Source organism: Pelecanus crispus, chromosome 5 (assembly GCF_030463565.1).
Source record: "Pelecanus crispus isolate bPelCri1 chromosome 5, bPelCri1.pri, whole genome shotgun sequence".
NCBI lineage: Eukaryota > Metazoa > Chordata > Aves > Pelecaniformes > Pelecanidae > Pelecanus > Pelecanus crispus.
This window is the reverse complement of record NC_134647.1, coordinates 27,208,208-27,232,581: the sequence shown is the minus strand read 5'-3', so window position 1 is coordinate 27,232,581 and position 24,374 is coordinate 27,208,208. Positions and strand designations below refer to the sequence as shown.

The following is a 24,374-nucleotide window of genomic DNA, read 5'->3' as shown; positions in this document are numbered from 1 at the left end:
GATCTGACAATGAGATACATAGCTGTTAAGTGTTTGCAGGATTGTTGAAGTAGCTGGCAGCAAGTAGAAATTTGTGTGGAATTTTAAAATAGCTGCCAGCTCCCTGAAGGAGTAGTTGGAGCACAGCAATTTTAGAATTCCTTCATCATTCATGATAGAGAAGGTATTGCATGCTCTGCTATTTGCATGACTTTACTAGTTTTAAAAAAAGAAGCCAGATTCTCCAGTTTTTTCAGACAATATATATATTAATAAAGAGAAGGAATCATCTGACCTTCCTCAGGTTGGGTGACACTTTGTTGATTTTGATGTGATGATGCCCTGAATTGCACTGTATCTTCTGAATGAGGATACTGGAAAATCCATTTTTAATGCAATATCAAAGTGGCTGCCATGTGTAGTACTGGTTTAAATGCACCAAGAGAAGATAGAGTACTTCAACATTAAGAGAATTAAAATGTAGATGGATTTCTGTATCCCCATTGGTTTGTTATTTTAATTTTTTAGAATACCCAAAAATAAGCCAGGCAGTTTGTATGCATATGATAAGACAGCTCTAGTAGTTTATGATTTACAAATCTAATACTGATACCCTCACACTGAGGGAGGACTATGTTTAAAGATAGTGATGCTGACTTCAGTGGCATAATTGGAAATCCAACTCACAGTAAAAATGGAGAAATACAATGTTAAATCTGTCCTACTTCCAAATCTTCTTGAGGCATGTTGCAGCCTTATAGGAAAACATAGTCCAAATAAATGAAAATGCTGAAAATATTCACATTGGAAGAGAAAGAGATTATAGAAAAGTGGGGGAAGGCAGTTCTTTTTTGTAATCATAGAGTGTTTCAAAATGAAAATATTGGTAAGTCTGATTTTTGAGCTGTCTCCTTTTTTTTTTTTTAAATTAAAACCAGCTAGAAAGACAGAAGCAAAGATTTATATGTACTAATTCTAAAAAATATTATACAATCAGTAAGTTTTGTCCATTAAGAAAACTCTTGTTACTTTGCCAGCCAATTAGCTTGCCTATGAATGTTAAGACCTGTCTTAATTTTACTGCTGTTAAAAATTTATTCTGTTAATTCATAACAAACCAATGATACTTTCAAAGATTTTATTGAGATCTAAATTATCATTTTCAAAAACTATAAATCTTGTTCTCTTATTGCTTTTTTTAAAGGAGTGGTGCTAGTAGAAGTTTTTAAAGACCTCTTTTTATGGAGGACTGAAATAGAGGATTGACATTTTTAGAATTTAAAGATAAAGCACAAACTAACAGGTTGCTAATTTTTGAAAGAGTGATTTACAAAATTTGAAACCACTTACTCCCTAAAAAGGACTTAAAATTTCATTCTTCTTTGTGACCAATTCTTGGATCAGATTCAAAACAGAATGGTCTATTAATACCATAAATCATTTTAGTAGTGTCGAATGAGGTTTTCCTTTGAGGTTGCAGAATTTAACTCTCTGCGCATGATCTGAAGTGAGGAGAAAATTTCCTTTAATTTTAGAGGACAGAGGAGGAAACCTTGAATAAGTACCTGTATTAACATAAATTTCCAATGAAACTCAAGTTATGAAAAACTCATTTTGAACATGTTTGGCTTACAAAAAAGAGTGAAATTTGTGGTTTTAGTCTTTAGATAGTATAACTAAAGTCAGAATTATTTGTGAAATGAGGTGTTTCTCAGTGAATCAGAATATCTGGCACATGAATCAAACTTACACACTGGTGATAAAAGATTTTTTTTTTTTTTTTTTTGAAATGTCATTCCTGTGTTCTGCTCGTTATCAATTTTGTTTGGATTCATTTTAATATTTCTCTTGGTTATTTTTCTTTTAAGGATTACAGTTTAAAATTCATGTCACTTGTCATACAAATCAATAGAAAAGATGTTGGGTTTCTTTTAATCATTATCATCCTGATTGTTGAGCAAAAATGAGAAATAACAAGAGTTCTACTCTCCTATTTTAGCTCTTGGGTGACAGGAATTCAGAAAATGATGGAATATGTTCAAAAAAAAGAAGATGAATTAATCAGGCAGTGTCCAGATTATAAAGAACTTACTTTGAAGAAACAACAATGGACTGCCTCACTTGAAGATCATTTAAATAAGGTACATGATAACATGTCAGTTTTTTAATGCATTCATGAACAGTGCATTGCATTTCCAGAATTTAGCTATGAGAATATTAAAATTGACTCAAATAGTTACAAATAACACATTGGTTTATTAGACAGCACACATTTGTAGTTAGAATGCTGAGTGCTGTTATCAGCACAAGTGAAAATAAAGCTGTTCTGAAAAATGCAGCTGTTTCCATGAGAACATTTTACCAGTCATCTTCAATAAAGCATGGACTTGCTTAGATAATGAGCTACTATAATTTGTTCTTTTGGAAAGGAAGTGAGCAATCAGGACTGTGTCCTGCATGCAGGTTTCCTATACTGTTTCTATGTCTTCTATTTCATTTGGCTGAAGATAAAAATAGAAGTGTGGCAAAATTGAGGGTTAATAAGCATGGTGACTGTGAACCACGGCAAATTTTCAGTAAGGCTGAAGGAGAATAGATTCTGTTCACTATAAAAATTCCCTTTATTCATTAGGATACTGATGCGTCGAGGACATCACAGCCTTCTTCAGGCTGTTGAATGTTCTGTAGTACTGCAGACCTTATTAGTGACTTGTCAGAGATGGAATAGACACATGGCTCCTAAATAAGGTTCCATGTGTAAATTCAAATTAAAAAATACAGTCTTTTAACAAGGTTCATATGAAGGAAATCCCAGAGCATAGACCAAAAAAGTAAGTCGAATTTAATGACAGAATAATTAAGTCTGCACTCTGATATTTTATAATATTTGCATGATGTTTATAATGAACTATTCTGAATCAAATGGGAAGTCAATTTGCCATAAATTGGTCCCTTTGCATACAATTTATGTAGAAGAGGCCTCATGGTATTAGAGCACAATGAAAATGTTGACAACTTTAGATGAAAATAAAAGATTTGCTGATAGCTGTTGTTGGTCTTGTAGAAATGATGTCACCAGCATATTGTGAATCTTAAGCTAAAACTTCAATTATGAAGGTAATTTTTACTCAAAATGTAGACCCCCAATTTTGACATGCAGTTTCATTCTGCAGTTTGTTCTAATCACTTGGTCTCCAGTCTCGCATTAGAGAACATTTTGAAGATTTGAGTCATACAATCTTTCATTACAGTGAACAGTGCTTACTGTTATATTCCTACCAAGCAAAACACTTTTCATTCCAACCTTTTGCTAATGCAAAGTATCCCAGAGAATCTGGTCTTAAATTCAACTGCCTCTGAACTACATTTAATAAAGTCTGAACCTCAATCAGCAGCCGCTTCTTAAAATATATGGTACATGTGAATTCACATGTCTAATAACAACTATACATACTATGTCTGGTATCATCTGCCTCTGCTCTTCATAATCTGTTTTTTTATAATCACGCATATATAACATCTTACAGTGACAATGAAATGCAGTTATGTATATGTATGTGCACCAAAAAAAAAAGGCCTCTTGACTTGGCAGAGAAGCTTTAAATGTACTTACTAAAAAAAAAAAAAAAAAAAAAAAAAAGGAGCATAATAAAGGTATTTCCATTAAGGTTATAATATATAGATTATAATGCAATTGTGCCTTATTGAAATAACAAGCCTGGGATAGTTAGAATAAAGGAAAGCGCTACCAACAAAATGAGAGCAAACAGGAGGGTTTTTTTCTCAAATTCTGACCATATGTGTTAGAATTTTCTTAGGAGAAATAGTAGAATTTTCTTCCTTTGTATTTTTATTCCTGAGTTTCTCTGATTATACAAAGTACATAATCTAAACACCAACAGACAAGTGTTACTTCACTTTTTTCTATACAAAGTGATGTTTTATACTGTTTTTATACTATGTACTTGTATAAATTAACTATGTAAATAATGCTTTCAAATAAAGGTATCGCAGTCGATTAAAAAAATCACCCCGATGCTTGTAGTTGGTATGGATATTGGTTCGTATTTGTCTGAGTTGGAACGAGTTTTGAACAAACACCTTGAACTGGCTAAAGAAACAAAGGTAAAAAAAAAAGAAGCTTTAATAATATTAAGTACTTTTAGAAACAAATGCATGCTGTATGTAATTCTAAATAAGGTGAGAGGCTGAGAGTTTCTTATGTATTCTTGGAAAGAAAATAGGTCTATAGTTCAGTTTAAAACTGTAGTTAACAAAACCACAGATAACATTACAAGACAGTCCTCCTTTTATCATTGGTTATCCCCATTGTCCCTGTCTCATTGTGTTATATATCACTACCTCAAGATCCCAGTATCAGCCCTTGATAGGAAGACTCTTCAAATGTGGATGGCTACTCCTACCTGAGGCACCAAGTTTAGAAATTGTCTAGACAGCTAGAGGTACAGAAAACTCTTCTTGTGGTTTATTATGCCAAATAAAAGGATGAATCAGCAAAAAAGAAAAAAGTAGTTCCCAGGCAGAGAAACTTTGAAGGGGGCTGTAAAGTTGATATCCATTGGTCATGTTGGGAATACAGCCACGGTATAAAAGCACTGCAGCCCTCGGCTCTGTAACACAGATAAGGCTATTTTTTTAAGTCATATCCAGGACCTTTCCAACTGCCATAGCAGTACTGCAGTATCTGAAAGTGGCTTAAAACCAGTTGAATCCCTTCCATGATCTTGACACAGGTGCGTATTTCATGGCTAAGCTGAACAACATGGTAGTATGTGTTCTATGAGTATCCTATGCTTTAGGAGTTCTTAAAACTCCATTACTCCTGTGGAGTTCTTTTTTTGTTTCAGGCAACAGTTTATGGAACGTAGGAGCTGATCTGTACTGTGTCTGTGGAAAAAAAAATCACTTTAAAGAAATTCTGAAGAGCACATAGTAAGAATATAAAAAGTTCAGCAGATGAGCAAGAACCACTTTGTTTTCCAGAAGACTGTCTAATAGTTTTAGTGTCTTCTCTGCCAAATTTTTGCATGCCAGGGTGTTACCTTTGTTGCAGTGTACAATCTGCCCTGACAAGAGTAACCTCTCCTACCTGTCCTTTCTGTGGATTTTGATATGCTAGAGTTTGTGCTTTTGGCTGAATGCCAGAGATAGATATGCTAAGTGGTATTGAGTTAAATATGTAAAAGTAAATAAGCATAGATATATGAAGCTATGAGTTAAGACATTGAATTTGAAAACCAGAATCCCAGACGAATCATGGAAAATGTTAGTAACTCAGATCTTGCTCAGACAGCATAATGTGACTTTCTTATGGGTCTGAGCAATTGATGCAGTAACAGATATAACCCACTCTTTGCTCTCCATCTGATTTCAGCAGATTTGCTGCATGAAAGAACATTGGTTTGGGTTGGAATGCAGGGCAGTCTAGCTCCATGGATAGGGACTAGCATGGAGCTAGGAAGCAATTATTGATTCAAGAATAAAGGCATGAGTGGAACATAAGGCAAAGTGCTACAAGGACAGGCCTTAAAACAATTACAGCAGTAGCCTTATGAGAACACACTGCTTCTGGAGTCTCACTCTAGAGTGGACACTGAGTTCTTCTACAAGAATTGAGTATCAGACAAGCAGCTAAGAGGGATTTAGACTCAAGAGAATCAGTTCAGAAAACTGGGCTATACTGTTTATTAAAGGAATTGTATCAGTTCTGGCTATGCATGTTCCCATATGGAATGCTTCTGTTGTTTTCACTTTTACACTGTGGTTTACTTAATCTGAATACTGAGATTCCTACTTTGTTTCCCATTCAAAATAGCTATTTTAATAACTACATCCGTAGTTTTTAGTGTCAAAATGTTACAGATAAGAAATGGTTATTTTCAGCATACAATGTCTGTTATGAGCTCTTCTTCAGCTAAGTAATTGAATTATACATAAGCAAGCAATACTAGTGAAAATTAACAGTGGGATATCAATATTCACAAGTCTTTTTCAGTCATTATACATATTGTTCTATGCTTGTACCCTCAAAGGAAACTTCACAGGAACTGGAAGCAGCTGAGAGAATCATCAAAGATATGGAAGAGTTTGAACCTGAGCAGGTGGCAGCTTTTTCTAGCAGAACTCACTTTCTGACTGAAGAACTGAAAAAAATTGAAAAAAATATTAGTTCAAAACTAGAAATTTTAGAAACTTATGTGGCCTTTTTAAAGTCAGCTATGGAGGTACAGATTACTTATTTATTCTCTGACTAGGCTGTGAAAATCTTACAAGTGACAAATGTGCTTTTAGCTAGCCAAGACATATCCTGTAAATGCTGTGCCATGGAAGTACTGCAAGTCTTTGTAAGCTTCTTTCTACTTTAAAGGAGGTCTGTTCCATCAGGTCAAGCAGCCCTGATCATTGAACCTGCATCAACATAATGACTAGTCCTTGTATGGATTTTCTATGATTTAAATCACCATTATAGGAAGTATTATAACTGAATTTCTACTTTTTCTCCTGCGCGTATGCGCACTCTCATTATATACATAATAAAAATGCTTATGGGTCTGTACTCTGACTCTTAAATTTATTGATTTTGCTTCATATAGATTTAAAAATATTTTACATAATATGTTGATATAGATATTTATCGCTGTCTTGCACTACTTCCACAGAAGCGCTAATTCGTCTGAAGGGCTGTAAGAATTAAATATAAACCAGCTCTAGGTGAAATCATAATCAGTTCAATATGAACATAATTTTGGTAGCTGTGCTAACAATGCCCAGGGCAACTAATTTTCATATTGATGTAATTCTTGTTTTAATATTCTACAGCACTGTTGTTCTTTTATATTTAGAAAGAAATTGAGGATGGAATGGAACCTTATAAGATAAAATTAGCCATAGGATTTATTTATTTGAAGGTAAACTGCCAAAAAATTGGATTGTGTCTACTTCCAATTATTGCTGACTTCAATTACTTCATATTAAACAGATCTGTGAAAACCATTGCATTGATACATTGGTATATAGTTTCCATGTAACAGAAATTGAACCAATTGGCACCTGTCTGCTTGCCATCCACTGGTTTATGGGTTATTTAAAACTTTTTTATTATTTAGTATTTGTATAGATTTTAGGGAGGATGATATATCTGAAAACCTGGAAAATATTCAGAGGCTGCTATTCAATTTTATCATGTCTGTATACTTTCTGATTATAGCAGGTCAATTTTTATTTGTTTTTTGAAGCTTATTTTATGTTTTTCTGTAGGTGAATGATGATATTAAAAATCTGAAGGAATTCTATAAATCAGAACCACTACAAACAAACAGAGAAGCTGAAAATAAAATTGTAATGGAGACAGCTAATACTCAGTGGCAAAAGGCTATAAAGAAGATTTTTTCTACCCAAAATATGGGTTGCAATTTTCTTAATTTAGTAAATATTGTGAGTATAATCTGATAAGCTGTATTGAATATTTGATGTTTGCCTGTGATGAGGTCTAATTGTAGTTCTGTGACTGATGGATTGTGATTTCACCAGTACCTAGTTTTAAAAGGATTAATGCTGCTATATACTTTTAAAATATGGAAGTATTTTTTGAGTGCTAATAGCATTATAAGTAATGCAAAAAGTTTTGTGATTAACAATGACAGAGTCCTTAATAAATGGTCCAGTACATGCATACTAATATAATACATGCACACATCTGTTTTGTTCATGTTGGAAAGCAGCATATATGCAAGTACAGTATTAAGTTTATTTTACTTCCACTAAGAGGCAGTCTTTACTAATTGAGTGTATGAAGTTCTTCTAAAGAAACAGGTGCTAGAGCTACTTCCTTACAGATAATCTTTCCTGGTGTCTTTACATTCTGTCTTGGGTTCAGCTGCATTGCCTAGGCATCCCTATCTAATTTTCCAGCACCCCTTCACGAGATGATAATTTGAGACATGCAACCATTCCCTAGGCCACTCCTCCTAAAGCGATCCCAATTAATGTAGACAGCCTGGATACTCGGCTGTTCTTTCTGGTTTTATAGGACAGACTAGGGAGCAGTTACATTAGGGTGAGAAAGGGGAGTTAGTCTTGAGAACATATAGCCGCTTGCAAGGTGAGCTGGAAAAACCTACTTAAGGAGGGAAAGTGCTCAGGCAGTTAGTGTGGGCTAAAGTGTGTGCTGTCACAGCTGGATGCAGCCAGGCACAGATAAGATAGTGTAAAGGCAAACTGAATATGTGTGAATATGAGGTCACACTCCAGTCACTTAAAGTCTAAACCTATTTTCAGCTATTATCTCTCTAAAGACCTGGAAGTGTGTTGCCACCGTATTTTCTGCTACTCTGTTCCCATGATATTCTTAGGTTGTAGCTTTTAAGTATCTGGAAGATACAGTTTGTACAAGTAATATACGAACACAACTTTTGAGAAAAGAAAAATTCTGAAGTGGGAAAAGCAGAAAGAGCATTACCCAGTTTTCTGATGTTTCTGATATGGGCTCTGTTAAAAAGAGGAAAAAACACCAAATGTTCAAATGCTAAACACTTTATCCCTCCCATGCTTCGGTGCTGCTTTGGTTATCAGCAAAGGAGCGGTCTTTTTCTTCGTCTACTTCACTTTCCAGTTGCTATTCCCCAAAAAGGTCATTTTGGGTAGTTCTGTGTATTCAGAAATTACTTTATTTTGTATGAGCATTAAACAGCCATCAGATGACAATAATTCAGTCATTACTGACCTGTTCTAGGTTTTAAACTTTTAACATTAACCATGTCCTCAGTATACAAATTCTGTTGATCTATGCCTATTTCTGAAAGAATGGTGTATTTAAAGACACCTAGAATACCAGAAATTTTAAAAGAAGTTATGCTAGAATAGTTGTTTTTTATTAAGCTTTGTTGAGACTTTCATATTTTGAGGTTTTTATTGTATTTTATAAAAACATATGTGGAAAAAACCATGTCTGTTTATTTGCCAGGTGAATGAGAGCTTAATATTAAAAGTAGAAAAAGCTGTACGAGTAACAGAAGATATCATTGTTAATCTGAGTAAAGAAAAGAAAGAGCTGACCGATATTTGGGCAATCTGGAATTTTAAAATTACTCAAGTAAAACCTATCAAGCAACAGTGCCGGATATTTAAAGAACAACTAAAAATTGTAAGTAAAATATCTAGGAAGAAAGCAACTGTGGCAAACATTTCTAGATTGTTATTAGTTTGTCTGTGACACTCTCATCAACTGTTATAGGTATTATTTAAGAAAGAGAGATGATCAGTAAGATATTTCTCCATAGTCTATTCTGCTATTCAGATAGTCATCAAGAAACATGAACTGGTTTTGATCTTTTTTTGCCCTTATTCAAACACATACAAGTCCAAGTCCCCACTTCAAATTTTAAGTTTTAATCAAGTCCATATACTATACCAGCAGTGCTTTAGGGTTTTTTTGTTTGTTTGTTTGTTTTTAAAAAAAGCACCATTTTGCTGTGATTTGATAGTTATTAAACTAAACTGTGTCCTAATGGTTACTAAACTCAAGTCCAACCATATTCATAAGAAAAGAGGATTGAAACTTCCTTGGCATAGAGACAGTGTGCAATGTTTCTTAAAAGTGACACTAGCTAGGCTAGTAGCAGCACAAGAGGTTTGTAGCCACTGTTTGTCAAGTGTAACTTATCACTAAACCACCACATCTGTTATCACAGAAAATACACTGTGTCTATGGGTCCTCCAGTCTCAGTGTCTGAATTGTTTTTGCAAGCTGTCTTAAAGATTTCCTATCACTATTGTCAGTCAGGGGGTTTGAGACAGAGATTTACAGTTTAAAAGAAAATAAATGTCAACTTCATAAGCTCTCTCTCTTTTTTTTTTTTTTTTTTCTCTTAATGAAATTTACTGATGGCATTTGGGTGTCTGGTTTGGGGAAGGTTCTTGTTACAAATTTAGATTTGAGTTTAAATATTTTTTTTAATTTACTACAGATAGAAATACTGAACTGTTTGATTATCTTTTAGACTACCCATGGGTTAGAGATTCTTCAAGAGGCACTCAAGCTTGCAGCAACAGTTGACCTTGGAAGTGACCTTTTGATTGTTTTGGAACTACAAAAAAAGGTTAACCAAATGAAACCACAGTGTCAGGTGAGAAACCAAGCTAGTGACGTGCATGGTGGATCAAAAGCTCTTTTGGGGACAGAAAAGATTCACATTCACATTGACCCCAGACAGAGTGTCTGCGTTGCAGTGTTTTATGTCTTACACTACTTTTCCAGAAGGAAGGGTTTGTGTGTTTCTAAGGTAAGGGAGGACATTTTACCTTCAGTGTCCAGAGCACATCTTGCACAGTGTTAGCTGCATATTAAAGTGATACACAAGCATCGGGGTGGTGGAAGTACAAGGAGAGTACCAGCTTCATGCTTTCAAGTTAGAGCTGGTCAGAGGCTGAGGTATGTCATACTAAGCTTCCTGTCTCCTCTGAATGCTGTCTCTTAGGTTTAGCAATTCAGTCTGCCATTCCCCTACAAGTCAGTTTGACTTCTTCTGATCCAAGGCTGTTTCTGGGTGATAGCTGAGATTCATGCCTGGCAAAAAGTAAAGTATGTGGAGAGTGTTTTAAAAAGCATGGCAATGATTTTTCTCCAAGGCAATTTACCGTTGTTCAGTTGTTATTTCATCAAATGTAAGGGAAAACTTGCAAATATACTTGTGTAATTTGAGTAACTTCTGCTTTTTTTGCTAGCAACTGAATGCTGAGCTTGAGTACCTGATAAAATTATTAGAATTGCCAAGCCAGAAAGGATTTCCTGTGAAAGAGAATTCTGAGAGAATAAGTGAGCTTATTCATCTCCATCAAATGGTAAAGGACACAATGACAGAATATGATGAGATTTTCAACAAGACAGTCAAATTCCATCACATTAAAAAAGAAGTGAGTATAATCTTTTAAAATATACTTTCTTCCTGTTGCAGTTAAACTCTTTTTTGTTTTGGTGCCTGTCATCTTTCTCTTTTTTCCCCCTAACAAACAACGTTAACCTGCCTGGTGGTCAGAATTAAAATTTTGGATCTAAAACTGCAAGAAATTTGGAGAATTTAAAAATTCAGATCTGAACCCAAATTTAATTACTTAAACCCATGTCAAAAAAGAAGTTTAGGGTAACACATTATGGGTAAGGAAGGAATTGTAAGCTTCCTTTCACATTATTTTAAACACACACTGATTTTTGTTTTAATATATTCCAGCTGGAATGTCTATCAAAATCAGGAGAACTGGATGTTCCTGAAATATGTAAGGACCCTGAAAATGTGCACCATGCTAAAACCTACCTTGTGAATGCTCAGGAGAAACATGCGCATATCAGACAGCTATATAAACTGCTTATTACCCAGGGAGTGGATATCTTGTCTGCAGTGCAGCAACCTGTGAGTAGAATTGGAATGATTTGTGAAATCAAGGATAAATAGGAAAGATTACTGGAGCTATCTGGCTGACTTTTAGATGTACAAAAATATACTAATACTCTGAGAAAAATAAATACAGAGCTTTAAGATCCTTTTAAAAGAAAGCCAAACATAAAATATAAAACAGTTGATCATTTTTAGATTTCTACTTTTAGAGTTTGCAGATGTACAGCCATCAGATTAAATGAAACATCCAGGAATAATGAAACTTATTCTTCAGTACTTACATTACAAATTGCTTTTGCCAAGATAAAAGAAAAATTAATTTCTTTGAAATCTTGTTTTAATTTTGAATGATCTGTGAACAGATCTTACTCTGGAAAATATTGAAATAGATTTGAAATAGGGAGGAAATTAATCTTAAAATATCAGTGCTTGGAAAAAAAAAAGCATGACTTTCTGTTCTCTAGTATTTGTGCAGTTCAAGGCCCTGTTGGTGATTTCTGGAATGCCACATCTATGTGTTTGTGTTGGGTCTGGCTGAGATGGAGTTAATCTTCCCTATAGCAGCCCTCATAGCGCTGTGCTTTGTATTGGTAGCTAGAAAGGTGTTGATAACACACCAGTGTTTTGGCTACTGCTGAGCAGTGCTCGCACAGGATCAAGGCTGCCTGTCCAACGTTTCCCCGTCACCAGTAGGCGGGGCGTGGGCAAGATCTTGGAGGGGGGACATAGCCAGGACAGCTGACCCAAACTGGCCAAAGGGATATTCCATAACATATAACCTTAGCTCAGCAATAAAAGCTAAAAAAAAGGAGGAGGAAAGGGGGCATTCGTGATTTACCTTTGTCTTTGGGAGCAACTGCGATCTGTACCGAAGCTCTGCTTCCCGGGAAGTGGCTGGACATTACCTGCTGATGGGAAGTAGAGAATAAAATTTTTGTTTTCCTTTTGCTTCCATGCGTGGCCTTTGCTTTTGCTTTTTTTATTAAACTGCCGTTGTCCTGATGCATGAGGGTTTTTCCATCTCACTTTCTCCCCACCTGTCCTGCTGAGGAGGGGAGTGATATAATGGCTTGGTGATACCTGGCGTCCAGCCAAGGTCAACCCACCACTCCTATAAAGAAAGAATAACAAAAGAAAAGAAAGGAAATATAACAACAATGTTATCTTATTAGTAGATTCCAGACTGATTTGCATAGCGAAATTGATATCATTTTAGAAAGGAGTTATTTATTCAGGGCAGGATTGTCATTGCCCTGTATTCATTTACTAGGGAGAAAGCAAGACATTCCCTTATGACCTGTCTAGATTATCCATGTTGCCAGTCTGCTCTTCAGACTCCAGAGATTGATTGACAGCAGAAAGGAGCTAACGTCTGCTAGAGTAGGCCACCTCCTCTTTGCTTGGAGAAGATACCATGTGTAAGCTGTGACTTTGACCCAAAACTAGTCCTCAGACTACTAGTTATTGCAACTGCTATGTACTTGCTCTCATTACAATGGAGGTTTAATAGTTTACTCTAGCCCATTGTGACTGACTGTGCATGTTCTACCTGAAAATTATTTTCATTTTAGATTGGTTAAATTAATACATTTCCTGAGTTTCATAAGTTTCTTCGTCTATTCCCTGTTTAGAATTGCTTGAATGTTTCTGTAAAGAATCTGAAGCAAGAACTTGCTAGATTTGAGTGTGATAGCATTAACTGGAGCTCCAAAGCCAATAAATATGAGGAAGAACTGTTGCAACATTTCCAACACTGCACCACTCAAGAAGAGATAAATGAGGTAAAGGAGATAAATCCCAACACATTAAATAACTGTTAAAAGGGCTGTTGTGTTCTGTAATATGTGTTAGTTTACCATTCCTCTGGATGCTTCGTACGGATACAGAAAAGTTCATTTTCATCTTACCAGCAGCTGTTGATCCACACAGCAGCAATAATAATCTACAGTCCATACCTCTGCAGTTCAGGATTATATCAAGTGGTTGGGCTGGCAATAAAGCACTTCCACTGTACCAAGAGGACTGGAAATAGAGCAGCTATATTTTCTTTGGTTTTTAGCTGTCGGCTTCATCTGAAATACATGAGTCTTCAGATTTCTTTCTTATGAAGCTAAAGTTTCAAACAAAAGTAGAGATACATATATTGTAGTTGTAAGGCTACTAGAAAGAGCTTTCAGTCTTTTAATGAAAAGTTCAGAATAGTTTAGTACTTAACATTTTTTCAGAAGCCCAAGATACGATACTTAAAAAATTGCTGGAAGAAAAGGAAATGTTCTTTGGCACAAGATATTAGAATTTAGTATTATGGAACTTAGGTTAGGAAAAATTACTTAGTTAATATGATTATTAATTTAGCATCTTAGTAGGCCAAATACAAATCCACTCACAACTTAGCAGGTTGAATTGGATGTCTCAGCAAAAATTAATTCAGGAAAAACATTCCGTAGAATGAATTTTCTCAGAGTGATCCAATAAAATAAGAGGCTGGTGGCCTCTACACTTGATGTTCCATAGATCGCATTTCTGTGCATCCATGAAGTACAGAAACTGGATTCTTACCTGGAAGGATTTCACACTAATGTTCCCTGCAGCGTGAAGCATAGGTAGTGGAAACACAGGACACTGGAAGCTATATTTTCTTATTTTATCTTTTGCTAAGTAAATCCACACCTGAATGAAGAGACTATTTTCTTGAAATCACCAAAGTAGAGGTGACTGAGATTTCTGTCCCAGCTATTTTTAATGAGAAAAATATTGCTTGGATTTTCTTTTCTTTTACAATTTTTTTTTGTGTGTTTCTGAAAATACATTTTCACAAAAAGGTATTTTGAAATTGAAAGAACATGTGCATCCAAAAAAGTTTTTTTTTGAATCTCAGTTACAGTTCTAGTCCCTTGTCAGTTATAAGCTGAGTGTGTTTCACTCTGATCTTCTGCGCATCAGTCTCCTGTGATGTAACTTCTGGCCAATGGTAGGAGGCAATAAGAACAGCAGGTGGTATAGGAGAAACACTCCAGCAGAAGGAACCTTGCTGTAGAAGAGAATGAAAACATGAAGTATGTAAATAAGAAGTCCCATTATGCTTTGCAGTGGCATGGCAGAATCAGAATAGTTGAGGTTTGAACTCAAGTATTCTAGGCTTTTACTGAAAACCCCTCAAATTTGCTGAAGAAAAGGAAATGTTCACTGAGCAGCCTGTATGTAAGGCTGGCCATCAAAGACACACTGTTATACTAAATTAATCTCTTGTTTCTGTCCTTTGATTCTGGAATTATATAATGAGGGCAGGAGAATGTGACTCCTTTCTAAGAAGAATTATTTTTCTATTTTTATTACTTGTTAGACTTCCAATGAGAGCAGGAAGTAGAGGAAAAAAACAATCTCCTGTCTCTCAACTTTAAATGAAAATTGTGTGTCGTGGTTTAGCCCCAGCCAGCAACTAAGCACCATGCAGCCGCTCTCTCACTTCCCCTGCCCCGGCAGGATGGGGGAGAGAATCAGAGGAATAAGAGTGAGAAACACTCCTGGGTTGAGATAAGAACAGTTTAATAATTGAAATAAAGTAAAATAGTAATGATAAAAATAACAATATAATAATAATAATAATATACAAAGCAAGTGATACACAATGCAATTGCTCACCACCTGCTGACCGATACCCAGACAGTTCCCGAGCAGCGATCGCTGCTCCCCGGCCAACTCCACCCAGTTTATATACTGAGCATGACGTCATATGGTATGGAATAACCCTTTGGGCAGTTTGGGTCAGCTGTCCTGGCTGTGCCCCCTCCCAGTTTCTTGTGCACCTGGCAGAGCATGGGAAGCTGAAAAGTCCTTGACTAGCATAAGCAGTACTCAGCAACAACTAAAACATCAGTGTGTTATCAACATTCTTCTCCTACTAAATCCAAAACACAGCACTATCCCAGCTACTAGGAAGAAAATTAACTCTATTCCAGCCGAAACCAGGACAGTGTGTTACTGACATGTGTTAATCACCACATGCCCTGTATTGCAAAATGTAACATTTTAGCTTCTCATAGTTAATGGACACCCTCTGCAAAATAATTGCATAGCGTATTTTCAATTGCACTACTAATTATTGATTCCCGCCCCCGCCCCCCCCCCCCCCGCCCCTTTAAGTTGGGAAAGCCATGTTGGCTGTTAAGCTAAAACCTGTCATCCCCAGACTTAACTGAATCTTGACTGTAAATTAACTACAATGTACTAATTTGGCATGTGGATACCTTTTTCTTTAGATTCCTTTTCTATTAGAGGTTAGCATAGAAGACATTTCCTAAATACTTGGTTAATGTACCTGTATATGTATTAAACCACTGCCATTTTTCTTCGTTTTTTTCATTAAGTATTTATAACTAATTCTGTTTAGGGATCAAGAAACCAGACACTGAACTACTTCAAGAATGCTAAAGTTATGAGTATTCACTTCAGTATTTTACATTCCGTTAATTTTAACAGCAGAAATTAGTCAAAGTATTGCTAGTATCTAGCAGACCTGTCTGAAATAACAATTTCTTTACCATCTACTATATCTAAGCAAATAAATATTTCATGTGGCAGCAGCAAGCAGCAGCTGTTCATAGCTGTCACATAGTAAACAGCCAACCCAGATAATTTAGTTGTGATTTACCAGTGTACAGAGCAAACTTTAAAGTTGACTGAAAATATTTGGAATTCTGCTTTAAATAGTTCAATTAATTTACATTTAATGTGGTGAATTTAAGTGTGTAAATAAAGCATGTGAGTGAGGGCTTTGGTGATTAGAACTCACTGGTGTTTGAAAATACCATACTTAGAGGACTTGGCTAGATCCCTGTGTTTGTAACATATTAGTGCTTCTGTAAGAAGCAAGGAAACAAATACTTCAATTTATAGCCAAGGGTACATAGCATGAGTTTTGAAACAGGCTTGGAGAACAGAAGAGTAAAATGCATGCCTTTTGAGTGCCTTCTCTAATTTAAAGAGAATTTGCAAAGGCCAAAAAAAGGATTTATGCCTTCTACATCTTTGAAAGGTATAAGGAAAGCTCATATGACCTTTGAGATCTGTATTTGCCAGTTTGGGCTTCCTGCTTCACTAACTAGCTTGGGTAGCAGCCTCCAAAGAGCTGCAACTCCACTGCATTACACTGCAATCATTTGTGATGGAGCTGAGTCAGGCCTCGGGTAACTGTAGCTTAATACTACACTGAATCTGTTCACAGGATTATAAGTGACACAATTATTTACATAAGATAACTTTTGCAATGAAAAAGCCTTTTCTTTAGGTGATCACTTTAAAAATAACATTTATGCATGTCTGCACGAAACTTGCAATGGAAGAGTAACATCCTGAAGTAGGTTCTCAGCTCTCCCCAGTCATCTCACTTTTCCTCTTCATCATGTCATTATTTATACACTTATGGAAAGGTATGACTGAAAATGTGGATTTTAACCATGGAGAGTAATGAGCTATCTCTGTTCACAAGTCATTAGGAACTGATACTTCTTAGCATATTTCTCACCTTGTAATTTATTTTGATTGTGGTCTCAGAATTAAAGTAATCATTAATGACTTGAAGAGCACCTTTTCTTTCTTCCTGCTTTCTGGCTGGCTTTGCTTCTGTCTGTTCTTTAATCTTTGCCACTTTGAAAATCTACTTTCAGCAACCTGCTTTCATGGGCTATTTTGATTATTAGTGCTACTAAAAGTTTTATGAATGAATAAAAAGGGAAGTGTAAGTGGCTAACAACACTGAAGTACTTCCTAGAGTGGCTCACACAGGAATCAAAGCATTTTACTGGAATTGTACTATTAACAAAAACATGTTTAAAGCAGCTTTATAACTTGCTTTTTCCATTTATTTTGTAGTTGTGTGATGAATCAGAGCAATTGGCACCTAAACCCCTCTCCTCCACTATCATTCTCCACCCATGACAGGCCAACTATAGTTAGGAACAGCTGCCTGATTAATGACTATGACAATGGACAAGTTACAAAGTTCCATTAAACTTGTTGTCTGAAGTCACTGAAGTGTATTCGGGTGTATAGTTCTTTTAGTATTTCTCATTTAATTTTGCAGAAAATAGTGGAAAACTGAGATACATTTAGATTTCTAAAAATTGGCAGCCATATATCATTGTTGGTACAATTGCTGATGAGAACAGGAGTTGTATAGATGCACTCTGAGGGGGTGATGTACAAGTCTCAGATGAATCTGGTTTTTCCACTGAGGCTAAAAGAGAAGAGTGACAGCAGCTGCAGACCTTTGACACATGAGCCATCATATCTGAAACAAGGTGATCTAATTTCACAGGCTGCTATGAGGAGAGGAGAGCCTCTGGCCTTATAAATGATCACTAGCCTATGTATGTCCATAAGCCAGTGAAATAAACTAAAATAAGCTCTTGCTCATCTTTTCTTTTCCTCAAAATTAAACCAGCAAATAAGGCTCTTACGTTCTGAATACAAATTATTGTTCTGCAGAAGCGGTTTTATTAACAGAGGGCTTTTAGATAGGTTTTATTATTCTGTGTACTTAGGTGGGATAAAGAGCTTAAACTAATTGGAGATCAGAGTGCCGGTGATAGAATTCCCTTCCTTTCTGTTACACTGAGTGAAAACCATCTGGCTATTCACCGCTGAAATAATGTGGCAACATCCCACTAGATGAAATGAAAATGAAAAATATATCCCTTGATGGATTAACATTAGTATGTAATAATAATAATAATGATTGATTGCTAACTGTTCCAATAACAGTAGCTGCAAAATGAGCATCCATTGCTCCCTGGATTCCTTGGCGGGGAGCAGGAGGGCGGCAGGGGAAAGTCTGGAGGACTTTTTAGTATTTAAAAAAAAAAAGCCTCAAATATGTTAACTAAATATCAAATTGTGGATGTGACCTGACCTTGTTAACACTAATCTTTTCATTTGTGTGTCTGGAGGAACAGACCCTAAAGCATTAGAAGTGCTGCATTTCTTTTGTATCAGTTCCTTTAGATAAATATCATTTCACATAATTTATTCTACATTCTCCTAGAAGCAAAAGATTGTCAACCCAAAGGATGTGAAATTCTCAAAAAAAATTATTTCAGTTGTTTTTATAGTCTTCCATTTCAAATTTTATGAATTAATTATAAATAATTTGAAAATGTGATCATGGAATTGCAATGTAATTAAAATAGAACCTTTTATAAGGTACCAGAAGCATATTTTAAGCAGGATTTTTACTTGTCTGGTTATTGTATCTGTTGCTTAAAGGCATTCAAAAGTAACTGTAATATCATAGAATCACAGAATTGTTTAGGTTGGAAAAGACCTTTAAGATCAAGTCCAACCATTAACCTGGCACTGCCAAGTCGACCACTAAACAATGACCCTAGGTGCCACATCTACGTGTCTTTTAAATACCTCCAGGGATGGTGACTCAACTGCTTCCCTGGGCAGCCTGTTCCAATGCTTGACTACCCTTTCTGTGAAGAAATTTCTCCTAGTATCCAATCTAAACCTCCCCTGGTGCAACTTGAGGCAAGTTAGGCAAGGCTTTCTCTGGGTATCTGTTAAGCAGAATCTTTCTGCTACCATACTCACAGAAAAGTTATTGAAAAGCAGATGCTCATATAGTCTACATCCTGATCCTGTAAAGAGATGGATTCATCTTTGTATGCTGTGAATAATTGTACTAAGATGTTTGGACTAGCACAGTGTATAAAATTAAGACCCTTTCAGAAGCAGGGCTTCTGAAAAAGGAGGGTAAAAAAAAAACCCCAAACCTTCACCGCCCCCCCCCCAACCTGACGTAAATTAAATGTTGTATTGTAGGAGAAAAGTACTATGAATAAATACAAATCTACTTGCCCAAGCCCAGTAAAACTGTTTTTCTAGAAATTAAGCATGGGTATACATTTACGTGGCTACCATTTCCACAAATGGACTAGAGTATGTGAAGGACATCTGCCTCTAGTTTAAATCAATAAAAGCTCTTGGGCAGGATTTTTTCATAGATTGTCTGAACAAGGATCTCATCCTTTGCCCCAAACCTTTTTTTGCCCCTGCATTTGGAAACAATACTCAGCATTCAGAATGCAAAATTGTTGATTTAGTAAGATTATGAGTTTCCACTACTGAAAAGAAATTCTGAGGAAACAAGGATGCTTTATGAGTTGGCATAGTATTATTAATTTCTGTATTAAATTTTCAGTGTTCAGATTGTGGTCTGTTAAACAGCTGTTGAAAAAAACTAAATTGAAGTGTGCTGGTTTCTTTTTTTACTAACAAATATGCTTACTCTGTTTCAGCTCAGAGAATCATTTAAGGATCTCAAAAAGAAATTCAACAATTTGAAGTTTAACTATACAAAGAAAACTGAAAAAGCTCGAAATCTGAAAGTACTTAAAATACAGATTCAGCAAGTTGATACATCTGCAGAGAAAATACAGGTAATATCAGAAATTTTAGTCTTTGTGAAGGCTTCACTGGTTGAATTGCTGTGGCCTGTGCCAAGCATATCAGAGATGTAAAATGTACTATGAGCTTCCCTGTTACTCAGCTTTATGTCCTTCCCCTGTCTCAGTCACTGATTGAGACATTTTTCATTGTTCTGTTCCTTTTATTCTTCCATTCCTTCAGTGAAATGATCTTATCTCAATTCCTGACTTCTCTGTGTTCACTCCTTTTATCGTCCATTATTTTTCTATTTAATCTTTTATTCTTCTTGCCTGTGTTCCTTCACAGTATGTGACCTAGTCTTCTGTCTTCTTAAAAAAACAAAATAAAACAAATACCCCATCAAAATCAACAAATCAACAATAAACGCACACAGATTCCCTCTTGCACCCAGCTACTTGTTTGTCTTTCTCGTTTCAACATGTAAGTCTTCAGAACCTTTTTCTGCATCCATTGCCTGGAGTTCATCATGCTCACTTGCGCCTTAGAACCCTGCTAGTCACACCCATTCTTTGCATTCACCAGAAACTCTTCTTCCAAAGCTTCCAATGACCTTTTTAGTTGCCAATCAGAACTAGCACTTTTTGTTTTGCTTGCCCTGCCAGTCTCTTCCTTCACAACTTTTTTACTTGAAATTTTCAGTAGTTTCTATGATTCTGTTTTAGCTATTTCTTTTGTTGTCATTGACTATTCCTTTTACAACCTTTTTTTTCCTTTCTTGGCAATTTCATCCACAAATGCAAATTCAAATCACAGAATCATTGAGGTTGGAAGGGACCCCTAGAGATCATCCAGTTGATATTCCTTCCTCAGAGCAGGATCAACTACAAAAGGTTGCTCTATGTCATGTCCAGCTGGGTTTTGAATATCTCCAGTGATGGAGACTCCACAACCTCTGTGGGCAATCTGTTCCATGCTCAGAGTAAAAAGTGGGATTGTTTTTTTTTTTTCCCGTAAACAGAATTTTCTGTATTTCAGTTTCTATTGCCTCCTGTCTCTTCACTAGACACCACTGAGGTGAGTCTGGCTCTGTTTTCTTTACTCCCCCTCTATCATCTTTTCATACACATTGATAAGATCCACCTTGAGCCTTCTGTTTTCCAGGCTAAAAAATCCCAGCTCTGTCTGTCCTTCTATGACACATGCTCAGTCACTCAGTCATCTTGGTGGCCTCTTGCTGGATTTGCTCCAGTATGTCCAGGTATTTCTTGTACTGGGGAGCCCGAAGTGGACACAGGGCTCCAGATGTAGCCTCATTAGTGCTACGTAGAAGGGAATAATCACTTCCTTTGACCTGCTGGCAACACTCTTCCTACCAGTGTATATTCTTACAAGTGTATATGTGGACAGTTCACTAAATACTATTTTTTCCAAACAAAAATCAAGGACCTCTCTTTTTGCATCACTTGTAAAACAGCTAGCACAACAAAGTTTTGATCAACTGGCAAGACCAGTGTTCCCAGGATATAGAATATATAAACGTATATATGTATACCATCTTATCCTAAAACTTACAGGTCATGTTTATACCAGACATCACAAAGTACTAGTATGAATACTTGTTCCCCTTGGTCTTTGCAACTCTGCTAGATTGTCAGTGATGTTGCTTACATCAAATTCTTAAGCAATGTATTAATATTCTAGGTCATAAATAAATGTGATACTTAAATTGACTTGTATTTGATCAAAGACTCCAAAGGCTTAGTAGTATTTTCTCCTTTCCAGATTCAGTGGAATTTGTTTTGTTCAAGATCCCATGTTTAATTACTACAGATATTTGCTTATTTTTAAGCTGAAAAATGTCGCTCAATGCCACCTTTAATAAATATAATTTACATTGATTTTAATCAGCATTTTAGAGGCCCTCCAGTTTCTTTTGATTTTTGAAAAAGCAACTTGTAATTTTTAAAACACAGGACAAAAAATAGGTTTGTGTGGTTTTTCCCATGTTTTTTTACTTTTTATTTCTAAAAATATAAACATTTTTGTTGTGGTATTTAACATTGCTACATCTTTTAAACAGATTCTTAAAAAGAAGATGGATAATTTAGAGAAGAAAGTCATTGGCTCTGTAGCAAATGAACCTAATCCTAAAGTTAGAGTACTCTTGAGGTCAATGAGTGACTTACAAAAACAGCTGAAGGAGTTTAGCAGAGTTGTGGAGGATTACAAGCAAAGTCTGGATCTCGTGGAGCATCTACAACAGATGATGGAAGAGGTACTAGTAAACCTGAGATCCCCACTGTGGCTGTAATAATGATCCAGGACTGGGATAGATAAAAGTGCTTATAACTACTTCAGGCAAAATCTGTGGCTTCCAAAAGTAGTAGATTGGTAAAAATCTGTGTTTTCTTCTATTTTTTCTTTGTAACTTTTTGCAGAAAGCGGGGGGAAACCCCCATGCAACGTGACCATATTCTTGCATTGCTATGCATAGGACTGGGGTCTCCACCTCCATATGACTTTCATAGTGATTCATCAAATCTATGACCATATTTATGAGCTCATTTTCTCTAAGTATATTCTGAGGCAACACAGAAAGTGTCACAAGGCCCTCTTTGATAGCTCTCAAACCACAAGAGCCAGGTTATCACAATACCCACTGTGTTAGTTGTCAGGAAGAGCTGTCTGTGTGGTATGTAATTCTGGAACTGAAATGTATAATATTCAGTTCCTTAAAAGCAGCACATAACTTTTTTTTAATAGACTTAATTGTTAAGTATGTGTATTTTTTTTTTTTTTTTTTTTCTGAACTGCAGTCTAAGTCTTTTTGGAGACTTTGTAACTTTATTTTAATGTGTCTGAGGACTGCCTCATGCATTGCCTATTTTGAAAGGAAAGCAAAGGTTTGTAACAGTATTTTCCCTCTTGCCACATTATGCTGGTGCATCTGCTGTGAGGCAAGCACATTCCTGTCATCATTGTTTATTTTTAACACTGTTCATATCTCCAAAGTGATCTAAATGCATCACAAATAAATTCCCTCAATGATGGATTGCAATACTAAAGTTTTGTTTAAAAGGTATTTTCAGTGTCCAGTGATCTGATCAATATGTCATTTCATATATTGTTAGCAAAGCAATTTGTTACCATTTGTTGTGCATTTACATTTTTAAACTCCTCCCTTACTTTGAGGGAAATAAATTATTTCCTACAGCTAAAATTTAAGATTGCTTTTTTTTTTTTTTTACTCAGTGTAAAGTATCACCTTTTACTCAACAGTTTTCTTTCAGCAAATAGGCAGAGTCTTAAATACTGACTTTAATGGCAGTTAAAAATGGTGATTATTAGCTGCTTGCTGTAATGATGTAATACGGATGATACTGAGTGAACACCAGATTCCATCCTCCTCTGAGTATTGTTAACCAAAAGTGTTTATTAAGGGTATGTTCTGAAGCCCATTCTTGTCAGTAGAAAGACTCCTAGCAACTTTAACAGTTGCTGAGACCAAAACCCCTGTTTGCTAGTGGACTAAATCTAAGCAACCTCGCTGCCCTTACAGAGGTGTAACTGTGGCCATGAAACAAAGTTTGTGAAATTAGTCAGTTGATATACAAAGTGGAAAGAACTCAGAAATAAAACATATGTTTGCAGAACTAACTCATAACCTCACCATGCTTGTAAGATGAGAATGGATCTAGTGTTTAAAGAAAATTTAGCAGCTATTAATATTTGAAGCAGCATTGGTAATGAACAATTGTTTTTCAGGTTAAATTAAAATCAGAAAATTTAAGACATACTGTATGCCACTGATTATGGAAAGTCTAAGAATAGTCCAGTCTATTCTACAAAAGCTTGAACTGCTGATAATAATTCATTATAATGCAGTGCTTTTATCCCTCAGTGTCAATTTTGGTTTGAAGATGTGAGTGCAACAGTTGTTAGAGTTGGCAAGTATTCTGCAGAATGCAAAACAAGAGAAGCAATAGAGACCCTTTACAAGCAATTCAAGAAGTTTATTGAGCCTACAGTGCCTCAACAAGAAGAAAAAATTCAGCAGATTATAGACCTTGCTAAACGGTTTTATGGTGAGGAGCTGTCTGGTAATGTATTGTGGGGAAAAAAATACAATAACTTAGGATAAGAGGAAGCAGATTTCTAGATTTGTTCATTTAAGAAGAAAATCCCATGAAGTTTAAAACACAAATGTTTTACAGTATTGACTGGAAGAGGTGAAGGATTTCAAAACAAATATTTAAAAAGTGAAAATATGAAAGTACTCAACAGTCTAGTAATTACTTGGTTTTCTGCATGCAGCCTGAGTTCACCTTGAAATGAAAGTATGAATGTCCTTGTAATATTTATGAGTTGGAATTAAGACTTCATGGCTTATGCTCTCTCTTAACAGGCAAGCCTTTGAAGTCAAAGTACATTACAGTGATATACCTCAGTGTTGGGTGACTTTTTTACGTTAACACTGTGAATAACTAGTGGTATTTGATTGCCAACTTTCTTAAGCATTTTATTAGCAAAAATGTAGATTGTTGCTTAAATACTGTATTTGCAATTGTATTGATTTGGAACATTAATTGGTTT

General features: G+C 35.7%; 1 protein-coding gene across 2 annotated transcripts in view; it reads left to right on the top strand.

The window, feature by feature from the left end:
• The window catches only part of CCDC141 (coiled-coil domain containing 141), a 98,825-nt gene that overhangs the window by 52,179 nt on the left and 22,272 nt on the right, over window positions 1-24,374 (top strand). For both annotated transcript variants that reach the window (XM_075710384.1, XM_075710385.1), the window contains exons 9-20: window positions 1,979-2,120; window positions 3,985-4,104; window positions 6,033-6,224; window positions 7,258-7,434; window positions 8,963-9,142; window positions 9,999-10,124; window positions 10,723-10,911; window positions 11,226-11,405; window positions 13,022-13,171; window positions 19,691-19,831; window positions 21,862-22,056; window positions 23,683-23,866. In XM_075710384.1, coding sequence (XP_075566499.1) covers window positions 1,979-2,120; window positions 3,985-4,104; window positions 6,033-6,224; window positions 7,258-7,434; window positions 8,963-9,142; window positions 9,999-10,124; window positions 10,723-10,911; window positions 11,226-11,405; window positions 13,022-13,171; window positions 19,691-19,831; window positions 21,862-22,056; window positions 23,683-23,866 — 1,976 coding nt within the window. The remainder of the gene's footprint in view (window positions 1-1,978; window positions 2,121-3,984; window positions 4,105-6,032; window positions 6,225-7,257; window positions 7,435-8,962; window positions 9,143-9,998; window positions 10,125-10,722; window positions 10,912-11,225; window positions 11,406-13,021; window positions 13,172-19,690; window positions 19,832-21,861; window positions 22,057-23,682; window positions 23,867-24,374) is intronic.